Source organism: Gorilla gorilla, chromosome 19 (genome assembly GCF_029281585.2).
Source record: "Gorilla gorilla gorilla isolate KB3781 chromosome 19, NHGRI_mGorGor1-v2.1_pri, whole genome shotgun sequence".
In the NCBI taxonomy this organism is placed as follows: Eukaryota; Metazoa; Chordata; class Mammalia; order Primates; family Hominidae; genus Gorilla; species Gorilla gorilla.
The window spans coordinates 37,920,318-37,936,122 of NC_073243.2; the positions used below are offsets into that span (position 1 = coordinate 37,920,318).

The window sequence follows — 15,805 nt, forward strand, 5'->3', positions numbered from 1 at the left end:
CCAGTGTCACCTCAGGTAAGTTACATAACTTTTCTGTGCTGCCACTTCCTCATGCATAAAGTGCATAGGATTGATTCCTGACTCCCAGAAATGCACCTCCTGATGACCATAGGTATGAGTGCTCCATGAGTGTATAGACTTAACTCAGGTTGTGCCCAGTGCCTAGAACAATGCCTGGCACGTAGCAGGTGCTAACAAATGCTTGAGTGAAATTAAATGCAAGCAAACTACTTGAGGGCAAGGTTTTTTCTCTTTGCCATTTTTTTTTTTTTTGGTTACTGCCAAGAACAGTGGCTGGTATAAAGTGATGGACAGTCAATACATATTTACTGAATGGATGGATACGGAAATGGGCCTAAGGACACGTGTCCAGCTGTCCAGCCTGAATCTTGCATTTGGACCAACAGCCTCTTCTGCCTCCCACACAGAATCACAAAGGGGAAGCCACTTTGAGCCGGTGAGAGCGGCTGCCTCCACCCTGAAGGAAATGATTTTGCCCTCTCTTCTTGGTGATTGTAACACATGTTCCAATCCCTATTTCCTTGTCAATGAAAATGTGGAAGATAATTTATGGGGAGAAGCCAACAAAGTAACAAATGAGTGACACCAAGTTAAGACAGTTAGCAAATGCAGAGCGTTTTTGAACTACAAAATAATTTTTTAAGCGGATTCATACAGTGGCAAATGGTACTGTAGTTGTTCTCAGGTTGCGTTATAGCCCAGTAGATGCCAGGCAGGCAATAGCCTCCCATGTGATATCAAGAATTGAAGTGGGATGTCGGGGGAGGCATGGATGATCTGGAATATTCAAGATGACTGTGAACAGTTTGAAAAATTCTTTCTTGCACCTCTCTGGTGTGCCCATTACTGGACTAACAGATGGTGGGAACCCAGGTGATAGTGAAAATGGAGGACATAAGATCCAGAGAGGGAGGTGCCACAGAGTTGAGGAAGAACAACATTTTCAAAGTACCTTTCACAGACCGTTTCTATGAGAGGTTGAGAACTGCGAAAAAAGGACTCTCGTGTGATCCATTAATTTAGAGAACTGCTAAGTTAAACAAGATTATATAGCTTTCTTGACTTACTAGAGCCCACAAAACATTAAATGCATTCCGAATCTCAAAAGTGGGAGTTTCATATACAGTAGCCCCTGCCATCAGGGATTTCATGTTCTATGGTTTTGATTACCTGCCGTTGACTTCGGTCCAAAAATACTAAATAGAAAATTCCAGAAATAATTCCTACATTTTTTAAGTTGCAGACCATTCTTGAGTAGTATGATGAAATCTCATGATATCTCACTCCTTCCCACCAGGAAAGTGAATTATTTCATTGTCCAGTGTCCTTATGCTGCCTATGCTACCTGCCCATTAGTCTCTCGGTAGCTCTTAGTTATCAGATCAACTGTTTCAGTATGGCAGTGCTTATGTCCAAGTAACCTTATTTTACTTACTAATGACCCCAAAAGCACAAGAGTAGTGATACTTGCATATTGTTATAATTGTTCTACTTTATTATTAGTTATCATTGTTAACCTTTACTATGCCTAATTTATAAATTAAACTTTATCATAGGTGTGTATGTATAGAAAAAAAGCATAGTATATATAAGGTTCAGTATTATCCAGGGTTGCAGGTGTCCACTAGAGATCTTGGAACTTATCCCCCAAAGATAAGAGGGAACTACTGTACAGCATTTTCTACTTATTTGGCCAAAGAATCCTTATTTTTCAAAATAGCTTCCAAGATCAGTGTTCTGTACAATGCTCTTTAGGAAATCCTAGGACAGAGAGATCAAACAAGGATAAGAAGGCAAGGGGAAAATATGGAGCCAGGTTTTTTATTAATACTAATAATTAGCTTATTAATATGAGCATATTAAAATAAGAAGACTTTTTGGCCATTCATTTGAAATAATGTGCCATTATTCTGGGAGTACAACTAGAATCATAAAACTATAGAAACATAACTGGATCATAGGCAATAATAAAACCATTTATCACACTCACAGAGACAGCAAAGTTAATGTCCAGGCTAGAATTATTACAGTCTTTTAATTAATAACAGCTACAGATATAAGCTTAGAGTTTCCCCCCTACTACACATTGTCCCAGAGGGGACAGAAAAGTATAATCTACTAAGAATCTTCTAATAGATTTTAAAGAGGAAGTTTGCTTTAGGGTTTGTTTTTTTTTTTTTAAGAGGAAGCTCTTATGCTCAAAATGTTTTGTTCTTTCAGTTGAGTCTCCTCCAGACTCATGAATGGACAAAAACTAATTGAATGTTTCTACTTTAGTTGAATATTGCCCTCTGCTGGAATATGCATACAGTTTCTAGTATTCTTTCAAGGGTAGACAAATACAAAAGCATTGTCTAGATTCAAGGGCTCTAAAGTATACCTATTAATTATTTGGAGTCAGAGGGCTTGGATTTCTGTCCAAATTCTTGTGCTCATTGGTTAATTTCAGTCAAACTGGCAGCCACGTATATTAACTTGGCTGCCCCAAACACCTGTCAAATTCAACTTGTCTAAAACTGAACGTATATTTTGTCACAATTCTGCTTCCTGGAAGGCCTATCCCACCCAGTGCTACACCCCAGGAATGGAGACACCGTCCTTCTCCCTTACCACTGACAGCCAATCAGATCCTACACTTTCAGGACCTCACTCATGTGTCCTCAACTCTCCCATCTTGTCACACTGCTGTAGGGCAGATTCTCTTCTGCGTTGCTTTCAGCAGCCCCATGGCTGGTCCTCATCTTCCACTAGGCCTCTCCCATCCATTCCCCATACTCCCACCAAAGTGAACTTTACAGAGCTGTCAGGGTAGAATTCTAACAACTTGCCTCACGTACAGCCATGCCAATCTGCCTACTTCTTAAGCCTATGTTCTTGGCATCACTGCCACCACCATACAGAAGCACACACATACACACACACACACAACTATATTCCAGGGCTTCAAAATGAGCTGCATTTTCCCCAGTACGTCATTTGGCTCAGGACTTTGTATTGCATGTAGAATTCCCTTCCCTCCATTAGATCACAGCTCCAGGGCCACTTCTTCCAGGAAGCTTTCCCTGACCGCTCCACTGTCACAGTCTACAGCATGCTAATACACAGAGCTACTTGCAAATAACTCCTGTAGCAATTATCATACTGTGCCATGAAGAGCTTGTTTTTCTGCCCCAACCTCAAACTGTAAGCCCCTTAAGAACAACTTGGAATTAAAATACTCCTTTAGACCTCAGTGTTCTAAATTAATTTGAAGGTAGAATACAAGAGAGGAAAAATTTGCAAGAGGATTTTTTAAAATCAGAAGTTGATTTTAAAAAAGAAAAAGTAAGGGCAGAGGCTTAAATAAGCAACAAGGTAATATAAAAAATGCAGTCGGCATTGCCATAGGCACTTGCAATCAAGTGCCCAGAAACTTAGCTCCAAGTTTATCAGAAAGCTAGAAGTAAGAAACCTGATCGGCTACAGGTACAGCAGTAAAAGTCAGCTAAGCCAGGCACTCAGGTGAAGCTGTGTTCCCAATACAAAACCAGAAAGAGCTTTCTCCTACAGGTCTTCAAGGAAAAAGCACAAAGTAGCCCACCACCTTCTTGGGCAGCAGGGTAAAGAGTGGCTCCGTCAACACAGCCAGTAGCGAGTGTCACCCACAGGGGAGAACAGTAAAGGCAATTCCCTTGGGCTCCAAGCAGGTGCAGTCTGAGGAGGAGGCTCAGCTGCTCGGGCTTAACCCAGGAACATATGCAGTCGGGATGGGCCACACAGACTCAGCAACTCACCAGAAATATGCCTTCTCTAAGACTAGTTTTTTTTGTTTTGTCTTGTTTTGTTTTGTTTTTGAGATGGAGTCTCACTGTGTCACCCAGGCTGGAATGCAGTGGCACAATCTCAGCTCACTGCAACCTCACCTCCCAGGTTCAAGCAATTCTCTTGTCTCAGCCTCCCAAGTAGCTGGCATTACAGGTGCACACCACCACACCTGGCTGATTTTTGTATTTTTAGTAAAGACGGGGTTTCGCCATGTTGGTCAGGCTGGTCTCGAACCCCCGACCTCAGGTGATCCACCCACCTCGGCATCCCAAAGTGCTGGGATTACAGGTGTGAGCCACCATGCCGAGCCAAGACTACTTTTTTTTTTTTTTTTTTTTTTAACAAACATGCTGGTAAAGAGTTTAAGATCATAGTACCTGACAAACACCTAGAATCCAACTCTTCTGTGAGGCCAGTTAAAAGCAGAATCAAAAGTACTGACCAGCTATTAACATTGGTGGCTTAGGAAGAAGGGCCTTGTCATATTTTTCCTCCCTAGCCCCAGCATCAAGCTTGGCGGTTCTCAACCCTATCAGACCTATGCCCTTTACATTAACAGGTATTTTGTGTTGCTTCCTTCACTATCTTGAAATTGAGTTAGTAGATCACATAACTCTACCCCCTAGATACATATAACCTTATCTTCACATCTAATTAAAAATAAAAATCAATATAATATCCTAACTAAAATATGAAGCAAATGGAGAGTAACTGATAAGAAGATAATATGTATTTCAATGCATAAAACCTTTACCCTAAATACCCTAGGAGACGCAATAATGTGGTTAGATTTTTGCAACCACCGGGTTTTGAAAACACAAAATCAGGATCTATTCCAGACAAGAAATACAGGAATATGCAAAAATATGCTTCCTAGAATGAAAACTTCTGTTTATTACCACAACTTACTAAAAGACCAAAATTAATTTGCATATGGAAAAGCAGAAGTAACCTCAAATGAAGTAAGAATTGCATGCATAGATAAACTGTCAAGTTGAGGAAAATGAGGAATGATGATGTTCCTGCATATGAGCTAGGTATTATGCACAAGTGGGGCATCAGAATGATTCCATGTGGCATGTTGTGGAATAGAGTAGGAACAATGTATTATAAAAAATATATCTTCTTTTATGAACTTCCACCACAAGTAGAATCACACATGCCGTCTCTGAATCACCATCAGGACTGTAAACAGCTGTACAGGACAACTCTTAGTTGCATAGGGCTGTTCTGTACCTTGATGAACATCCAGCAGCCCTGATGCCTCAATTCTAAATGCCAGTGGTGCCCCCCGACCCTCGTGATGACAAAAACTCCTTCATGACTTCCAGGGTATCCTTGCTTAGCAAAAAGTAGGAGATCCACAAAGGTGGAAGAAACTAAAGAACAAATGATGGAATGAAGGACTCAATGAATGAACAAGCTGAATGAGGAGAACAATCAGAATGTCAAGAGAGCATCCTGAAGATCAGGAATGCGAGAGGACCTGGCCCAGGTCCCGGCAAACAGCACTCAGGACATTCCAGTTAAATGGAGAGTGGAAACAAACAGTATACTTCATCTGATGCTGTCCGAGGACCCAGGGGCTTTGCTGTATCCCACACCCCTGATCTTGCCTCTGAGCCCCTTGATTCCTGGCCAGCTTCACCACACACTTCAACGGACTGGTTAGCTTGTTAGTCCGGAGCACTCTGTGGCTGCCATAAGTGGGAAAGGAGCATGCGTACCTTCTTCAGTTTCTGCACCGCTGGAGGGCATAGCTGTTCTTTCCTCTGGCCTGGCTTCTTGCTCAAAGGCCTAGGAAACAATGGGGGGGAAAAAAAAGCACAGAAAACCATTTGAGGTTCCAGATATACAACAAAGAGGCAAAAGTCACTATCAATGATCTCAGAGCTAGGAGGTTGGGATATAGTGGGTGGGTGAAAGCCGCTGGGAGAACATATAGCCAGCACCCCAGGAGGAGGGCAAGCCAAGTCAGGAGAAACTCCAAGGCAGGGGCCAAAACTGTCCCTGCCACTAATCTTTTATTGCTTCTGCAGGTCACACCAAGCAGAAGGTTCTCAGGAATATCATGCATGTACCAGAAAGAGAACCGAAAATCTTGATGCCAGAAAGAAGGGCTTCTGGCCTGTGCATCTGCCACCTGGAGCAGACCAAATCCACATCCTAAGACACAGGAATCTCAGAGGACCAGGTGAGGGGCTAGGACCGTGATCACAAGGAAGATCCAGGATGACCATGGGCCCTGAGCTGCAGGTTGGCACACGCTGGTGCAGGCTGGCCCTGGGTGAAACTAAGTTGATGAGCCTTCCAAAAGGCTTTAGCGAAAAGTTGCCCTCTTGGGACCATCCGAATTTTCTTTTGACAGATTCCCCACAGCCAGTGAAAATGTGAAGAAACACAGAATTATGTATTGATGTGCTGAATAGTAAGCCAGCCCAAGACACCCCCAGCACAGGTTCTGAAATCAATCATCAGTATACTTGGGCAGGTAATCACATAACTGACATAGGTCCCTTATCCCCTTGGGCGTGTCATTAAGCCCCGTGGATTGGGTGCTTCATTCTTTGACTACTTAGGAACAATGTCCTGCAGCTGGAGTAAAAGGAATATAAAAATATATACAATTTAGCAAACCACAAACAGGCAGGGAGCAACAAGTGCCTGGTTGCCCACCCTCCATGGGCTGTTAATTCACCCCAGCCCCACTTCCAGGACACTGTGTTCTCTTCTAAGGCCCACCATGGAATGAGTGGCTGGACCAGGGCAGGTCCATATTAAGGGGTAGTGAGGAGATGGCCGCATGAGCACCCAAGGATGGAGGAGGGGTCACCACACAGGCTCAAGGTCTAAGACAGCCAGCCATCTGCCCCATGTGTCTACCTGGGCTGAACCTTAGCCCTGACCCCCCGTCTTTCAATGAAGAGAGTGAGAGTCGCCAAGGCTATATGAGAAAAGAACATCAAGGCAATGCTGGTTTCTGATTACACAACAAAACTTGAAATAAGGAAATGCTATTTTCTCTTGAAAATAGAATATATTCAAACTTAATTTTTATCCTTATAAGTAATTTTGAATATACCTTTAAAAACTTAAATTTCCTAGTTGCTTATTAATTTTAGCCAAGCTGTAGAGTGAAATTATCAGCATTTGGATTGTTATGAGGAAATAACTAAAAAGTGATTAAAAGATACGGCTACGAGTTTGCCTATTATTTAATTTCCTAATATTCTGTCTTTACAGTTTGGATATTTAGCACCACCTTCCATTTTAACATTTAATATTTATTAGAAACTGTCAGGCCATCACTGTCAATTGAAATGTAGTGCAAAAGTATGAACCCTTTACAACTCTGAAAGTATGGCTTCTGACTGGGTTCACCTGGAGAGCTCTTATATATTGTAAAGCAAACTCAGGTTTCCACAGCAAGGTTTTACTGTCATTGTTCTACAGGACTACAGATAACTAAGCAATGCTCAAACCCGGAGACTAAACATGTCTCCTTGGAGAAGACTGAGTATGGGCTGTAGTTCAGTGAGTACAGATCAGTCACTCAAATCAAAGTCACCATCTATAGCTGTCATATAAAAACGGACTTTTAGATAAGATTCAATAAAGCATGAATACTTTTTATACAAAATCTATATGTAATCTCATAATATTTATCATCCAAAGTTGTAAAGCTTCAGTGTGGACAACCTATAAAATAATTACCACCTGCTTATATTTAAAATAATATCTAATCAAGTAATATGCACCACAAAAAATTTAGATAAGAATACAATAGAATCGCTTTGTCAGGCAAGTAAGAATTAAGGTCTTTGGATGCCATAAAGAATCTCTCAGCCCTTCCTTCTTGGTCTCTCTGCTCACATCAGCCATACATCTCAAGAAAGGAAGGAAAAAGAGGGATGTGGAAACTTGGAACATAAGGCCATTCCACTCTAACTGATTCTTGTATCAAGTGTTTTTCATAAGATGAAAATCTCATAGAAACTGGAGAGCCATCTCCATTTGGCCTTTGTGATTATAAAGTCCACTACAATAAATTATTAAGGTATCTAGATTTACTCATCGTAAATCTTCCCCAAGGTCATCAGTATTATCTCAAATGTATATGAGAAATCACAAATCTAGCCTAAGACTTTAGAAGATTTTATAATGAAGCAAATGTTCAATAGAGTTTGTTCTGTTCTTTTCAGGATAGTCACCAAGTGCCATGCCGCTGTCTGAGCATCTCTTCTGAGGAAAAGCACTTGGCTGAGCTCTGCCCCCATGGAACTGATGCTGGCAAAACCAAGCATCTGCCCAGCCAGAATAACCACCACTTGGTGCTTTGGTGAGAAACCACAGTGATGGCTGAAGGCTTGAGTAGCATTTTTTTTTTTTTTTTTTTTAGACGGAGTCTCGCTCTGTCACCAGGCTGGAGCGCAGTGGTGCGATCTCGGCTCACCGCAACCTCCGCCTCCCGGGTTCAAGCAATTCTCCTGCCTCAGCCTCCCAAGTAGCTAGGACTACAGGCGCATGCCACTGCGCCCAGCTAATTTTTGTATTTTTAGTAGAGACGATGTTTCACCATGTTGGCCAGGATGGTCTCGATCTCCTGACCTCATGATCCACCCACCTCGGCTACCCAAAGTGCCAAAGTGCCAGGATTACAGGTGTGAGCCACCATGCCCAGCCGGCTTGAGCAGTTTTAAATGACAAGCATCCTTAAAAGAAGACCCTCATTCTGTATATACTGTATGTGATGCTGTATGTCAGAAAATTACACACCAAATTCCCTAAAACCCAGCAAAGAGAGAAAGATCATACTCTGAAGACCATGTTTTATTTTAACTGTTTAAATAAAACTCTATATGGAGTAAGCCAATAATAATCTTTGTTTGATACATAATGTTTTTGGCTAACTCATTATTTCAATTATATGAAGCAAATATTCTACAAAAGCTGAAACTATGGCCAATGATAATATTGGTTTTCTAAGCTGACTTTTTACTCTGTAAAGCCTAAATAGTCATGAGACCTGTGTCTTGTGAAGGAATGTGCTTGAGAACACAGGAGGCCATAGGATCTGGTTAGTGTGTTCAATAGACCCCGGAGCACTGCCAACTAGATTGACTCAAGCCTTATTCAAGCCTTACTCAAAATAACACCTTGATTAATCATAATTAAAAGATGGAAATATTCTTAATATTCTTTCAAAGTCTACCAAAAAAAAAAAAAAAGAGAGATAAAGTTGAAATGTTTTAAACCCTGAGATGGGCATGCTATGATAGCACCCAAAGGTGGGGTTTGGACCATGATGGGAAGGTGAAAACCTCTTTGGAAAAGAACTAGGATTTTACCTGTTTCCATTCAAGCAGAATCTGTACTGGATTCTGCACTGGAACAAATGCTTAACTACATTTTAGCAATATGATAATCCGGGAGTAGATATTATACATGTAAGATAGCCCTAAATGTAACTGCTTTAGATAATAATTATAATACAATCAATAAATTAATGAAAATATCCAATATTAAAGTATTAAAACCCAACTATGGAAAAGACTGGCTCAGAAAAGAAAATGAAAATATTATACAAACTCCTATAAAATATATAATAATCTTCATTCTACTGATCTAATGCAGTTTCCAATTTCATGTCCCCCAAGGTTTCATTAAAAAAAAGTCCTACCCCCAAAAAACACTGTTCTCATAATAAGAAATTGATGCCTGCATTCTCTGAAGCATGCATTATCATATGCTAGAATCACTATGTACAAACCTTGACAAGAAAGGCTCTATCCCAGAAGTATTTCCGGAAGAGTTTAATATCTGCCTCCAACAAATGCTCGGCTGTGTGGTTCAGGGTCAGGGTCAGCGTTTCCGATGAGTGAATGTAATGCAAGGAGGCTTCTTCACTGAGCTGCACTCGGGAGAAGCTTGGGGACCATCTGCCCTGAAAACTGAAACAACACAAATCAAAACCCACACAGAGCTTCAAAGACACCAGCCCCAGGATCCCAGCCCTTAGGATCATTGCCCCTGATCTTACAAATCCAACTGGCAAAATGATCCTTGAAAGTCACCTACGTGCAATAAATACATAAGATCATAAAAACAGATACTAATAAAGCCATCTTTCTTTTTCCACCTAGAGAAGAAGTCTATTGAAAACCATTGACATATACTACATACTTTAAAGGTTTACATAAAGAATGAAACAGTACTGAATTTTAAACATAGTACTTTACCTCAACATTTCATTCTCCTTTTAATCTGAAAAGATGCCTCTCACTTTAATGGGGCTACCTGTAGTAGAACAAATTAGCTGGCAGCCAGTGGTTTATTAGGTGATTACTGTGGAAAACAGATATGATCTCCAGGGAACATGGTGAGGTTTGGATGTCATAAACAAGTGAGATATTCATAACACATGGTACCACTGTTGTAAATTCTTTCTTATGCAAATTAAAACATGCACAAATTTGATCATGTTGTATTTCTGAACACACTCACACACAAAGGAACGACATTTTCAACCTAAATTCTTGAATATACACTTATTTTCTGTTATATCTTGGCTGAGAACATTTGTACATTTGTAAATTATATGCAGCCTTCATGGTTAGTATCGCAATATTCTGGATGGCTTATAAGGTCCTGTAATAGTAACAGTAAAGAAACCTCAAGGGGAAATATTAATGTTCTTGGGTTACGGCACACCTCAGCATGTCACATCCCACCAGATTGTTCCCAGATTCCTCAATTCACAGAACTAGCTCTATGCCCCTTTCCTCTTTTAACATGACCTAATTTTGTTAATGAATGTTTGCTTTACAAAAATATAGTATATTTCCAATGAAGTAAACGTTATCTCCATCAGATGGAGTGACAAAAAGAGATCCTTAAAGAACAGTTTTACTCTAAGTCTTGGGGGACCTCTCCAAACTCTTGACACTCATTACTGGCAAGGACTCCAGAAGTTTCCAGAAAACAACTCCCCATGCCAATATCAAGCCACTGAGATGAATGGTCTCTGAACCTGAGCAATAAGGTCATTGTTGTTAATTTAGAATATGGAAGCTCTATCATCATATCACCAGAATTTAGCTTACACTCTACTTCTAATCCCATCCATGAATGGATTTATTAGACCTGGAAACTTTTAAAACACGTTATCTTCTCGTCTTGGACACAGTAAAAAGATACAAAGCTACCAACAGATGAAGTGTGCCTCTAGGACCTCAGTAGAACACAGAATTGTTCACGATGAATGAGTCAAAGGAAGTGTTCTTGCCTTGCCCTTTTTAGCCAAGGAAGTGGGGTCATGTTAAAACAAGGAAAAGGACAATTCCCTCCAGATAGGCTTGCCCCTTGGTTGATGGTCATTTGATCAAATGAGAAACAAAAATAAACCAAAAGCTCTGATTTCTACTCTAATGTCCACTTACGTACTACATAACTATAAATTAATTACATTGAGTTCCATGAGCCAAACAAGAAAAGCCAGTCCATTTGAACATGCCACATAATAATACTCTAATAATATTTAATATTTATGTAGCATTTACTCTAACAATGGTTAATATTTATGTAGCATGTTGTAATTTTCAACGTACTTTCCCATTTATACTTTGGTTTTTTACCACGTTCTCAAAAAAATCACTATATATGAATACTTCTTTCATAAGCTAAGAATAATGGCTGACCTGAACCTTTCTAAGTAACCAACAATACACTCATTATTCACTGGAAGTGTTGATACCCTCATTAACACAGAGAACATTATAGTTTACAAATTATTTCCTTCACATTATTTCATTAGACCATAATGACCACCAAATTGACTAAATCATACCATAGCATTTGTCTGTTATTCATTGATTCAAAAAAAAATTTATACCCTTTCAACAAATATTATGTGCTGGACATTGTACTACAGCATTGCAATGGGTAAAACAGAAATAGTCCCAGACCTCAAATGATTAAGAGATATATATGAAACAAATGACCACACATATAATATTGTGAATTAGTCATGATGTTACTCATATTTAACATTCTGAATTAATCATAATCATCAAAGAGAATAACACAGAAGGGGTTGACATTTAAGCTGAAATCTAAATGCTAGTGTTTCCCCAATTTTTTTTCATTATCACTCCTTTCAGAGCCTTTTGAGACCTTTTTTCCTATCTCACCCTCATGAAACATTAATACCAATTATATCAGTATATCTGTTTATATGATCTCTATATATGCATGAGAGCTAACAGTAAAACATAAACCAACATTAGCTTGTGGTTTGGTTATTTCCATTTTTCTATAATGCTTGGCCAACTTTATACAAATAAGAGAGAGACTATCAAGTAGCTAAACTCACTTTGTGACATCTTCCACCAGCTTGGAGTGTCCTCCACGTAAAGCTAAGTCTAATGGTGTGGCACCCTCTTCGTTGGGTAAAGCCAAGGCCTGGACTCCCCCCGGGAGACATAAGAAGAACTGGGAAAGTTTAGCCAGGCCCCATCTCATAGCCAGGTGTAGAAGAGATTCTCTGTGAGAAGATACTGAAGAGGAAAAAACACATACCATATTAGTTCCTCCATTTACAAAGTTTGTTTTACACATTTTATCAAAGGGACAATGTATTTAGACATAATAAGAATGTCAGAGTTGGAAGAAATTAACAATGGCACCCAATCACTGTATCTCATTTTACAAATTTGGAGAGTTCAAGATTTTTGTGAATGCCCAGGTAGGCAGTAGGTGCTGGGGACAGGTCCGCTGAGCACAGGTAGAGTGTTCTTTCCACCCGTTGCACTACACATTCACGTCATCTTTCACTAGACATGCAGTGCAGTCATCTAGGGAAGCAGGTTCTAGGAAAGGACCATCCTTTGGAAACAGACACTTGTTGATATGCAAAGAGTTCCTTGAGGAGATCCTGCTGCTCAGGCAGGGAGGCTCTCAGAGGCCAAGACTGTAGAGGGACCTCCATTTCCACCCTTTGTCCTCAGAGCTGCTCCTCCCCTGATAAGAAGCCGCAAGAGAAATGGCTTCATATGGGTCATTCTCAAACCTCACAGCAGTGCTTTTACCCATCTACTAAATCCCTGAGATTATGTCAATATTGCCAAAGCCACCCCGTTGCTCTGCTCAGGAGGCTCGACCTGTAAGGCCCCTGCACAGAGGGCCCTTGGTCGGTCTGTGTGCATCAGCTCCACTGTGGTGTTTGCCACTCTCTGTTGTCATCTTCCAGGCGGAGGGGTCCTTGAGGTATTTTATTCCTAATACCTAGCATAGTATCTGGCAAACGAAAGCCATTTAGCGTTTGAGGAGTTGAATGGCAATTGGCTGTTAAAATCTCTACGGTTTGTGTGTATTTAAATTACTTAGTTTGAATAGTCTGTACACTGAATTGTTCACTGTAAAATGGACACTGAGAACAAAATGACCTACTTCTCCACAGTTTCCTGTCCGTATTAACACTATCTTACTATTCCATTATCTTCATTAGCACAATTTTACTATTCCAGGAGCCACTTGCCCAGGCAAATGAATGATTGCTCATTATAGGAACCTTCCGCAAGACTAACCAACTGTTCAGTAGAAACCAATAAAAGGCAGTTTGAACCCTAAAAGCAATCCTAACTACATTATGATCCTTCCCGAGTCCTGATCAAGCTCCTTTCCTGTCCAACATGCCCCACCCACCACCATCCCCAACATTAAAAACCTTTATAAGGCCAGGCGTGGTGGCTAATGCCTTAATCCCAGCACTTTGGGAGGCCAATGCGGGAGGATCACTTGAGCCCAGGAGCTCAAGACCAGCCTGGTGAATGTGGTAAAATCCACTGTCTACAAAAAATACAAAAATTAAATGGGCATGGTGGCACTTGCCTGTGGTCCCAGCTAATCAGCAGGCTGAGGTGGGAGGATCGCTTGAGCCCAGGAGGCAGAGGTTGCAGTGAGTAGAGATTGCACCACTGCACTCCAACCTGGGCCACAAAGTGAGGCCCTGTCTCAAAAAAAAGACCCTCATTAAGCCAAACTTCAAGTTATCAATAAATTCTCACCTCACCTCACAGCTCCCCCTTCAAGACACCTCTAAGGCCCTGTGGAGGTGGTGTTCTCCCATACCATAGTAGGCAATAAACTCAGCTTTGTCCTACCTGCAGGCTGTGGTAATGATGATATTTGGGAAGCCAGGTTTCTACAAAGCTCTAATTTGAAACAATTAGAAGGAAACACTCCACCATAAACGAATGCAAATAAAAGGCTTAGTTTACATTTTTAATTATTTATATATCTATATCTATAGAGATATAGATAGCTAGATCAATGAATGTAAGGCATTATACTTAAAATATGTAAATGAACTCATCACAGTGAAATGCCACCAACTTACCAGTATATTTGCTCTATCAATCATCTGTGTGACACGGAACACATCCCCTCAGTAAAATAACATTCAAAATACCAAAATATCTAAAAACAGACAAGGCAATACACTCCTGCCAGACATTTGTTTAATATACTTGATATCTTCAGCTTTATGAAAATTAAAAAGCTATGTTAGCTATTAGAGAACTTATCTTTGACTATTTTATCCTTTAACTTTTGACCATTATACTCCTCTGATTAAAAAGTGAGGTTTTTGTTTTTAGATTCCCAGCAGGGTATCTAAAATGTTGGATAATATTTGTATTTTTCTTCCTTTTTAAATAATAACCAGGAATAGACTTGTTAAGATCAGGTAACAAATATACATATGCACACATATGTGCATGTGTACTCCCCAACACAGGAAAACCTGTCAGCATGAGATATTAACCAGGCATACTAAGATGGAATTTCTCTCCTTTTTTTTTTTTGAGATGGAGTCTCACTCTGTTGCCCAGGCTGGAGTGCAGTGGTGCAATCTTGGCTCACTGCAACCTCTGCCTCCCAGTTTCAAGTGATTCTCCTGCCTCAGCCTCCTGAGTAGCTAGGATTACAGGTACGTGCCATCACCCCCAGCTAATTTTTGTATTTTCAGTAGACACAGGTTTTCACCATGTTGACCATGCCAGTCTGGTCTTGAACTCCTGACCTCAGGTGATCCACTCGCCTTGGCCTCCCAAAGTGCTGGGATTACAGGCATGAGCCACCGCACCCGGGCTGGATGGAATTTCTAAGACATATTTCCTAATCTGAATATAGTGAGAAATATTCCATAGTTGTATGGATTGTAATTTTCTTTCCCTTTCCAAAAAAATGATCAAAAGGGAACATCTAAACCTTTTGTGTTCCCTTTTCAAATTATACCATTGGTAAAGGAAAGCATGGTATCAATTTAAGTAACACTTTCTGCCATGTCTGGTGCAATGCCCTAAATACCATTGAACCTGGAGTATATTTCACTGTATTCAACCTGACCAACAGTGTGAGTGTGGGCAGATCTGTTTCCTCTACCAGGAGAGCTCTCCAAGCTTGTTCTGCTAATCCAGCTCCCTCTTCTCTCCTTCTGGCTCCATCCTCACATCTTGTTCAATGAGAGAGAACAGTAAACATGCAGGCCTGAATGGCTCACTGTTGCCTCTCTTTCTGAGAATCTACCCACTTCCCGGGGAGGAGGTAAGGCAGGGGAAGAGAGAATCTTCTGATGTTTAAAGAAAACAAATAAAAACTGACCAAAATGTTGTAAGAGAGAGCTTTCTCATTCAGTATGAAAGTTCAGAGTGCAGAGCGAGGCAAACAGCTTGAAATAGGAAGCATCATGACATATATAAATAATTCTGCCTGTTACAGAGTTTCAGATTTCTTAACGGCAGCCAGGAAAACAAACTGTGGAAAGAGGTTATACAATTTGGCAGAGGTGGGAGTGTTTAAAATAATTTCTTTAACTAAATAAATGTCTCTTCCTGTTTGGTTGGTGCCAGGAGTTATTTGAACTGATGTAACCAAAGCAGAATTACTAATAATTGCTCTAATGGCAAACATTAAAAGGTAC

At 40.4% G+C, this 15,805-nt stretch overlaps 1 protein-coding gene across 2 annotated transcripts in view; it reads right to left on the reverse strand.

Moving 5' to 3' along the window:
- The window catches only part of ARHGEF28 (Rho guanine nucleotide exchange factor 28), a 314,786-nt gene that overhangs the window by 155,721 nt on the left and 143,260 nt on the right, over nt 1-15,805 (reverse strand). For both annotated transcript variants that reach the window (XM_031003474.3, XM_031003473.3), the window contains exons 5-7: nt 12,197-12,380; nt 9,596-9,776; nt 5,553-5,622 (exon numbers count right to left, since the gene is read on the reverse strand). In XM_031003474.3, coding sequence (XP_030859334.3) covers nt 5,553-5,622; nt 9,596-9,776; nt 12,197-12,380 — 435 coding nt within the window. The remainder of the gene's footprint in view (nt 1-5,552; nt 5,623-9,595; nt 9,777-12,196; nt 12,381-15,805) is intronic.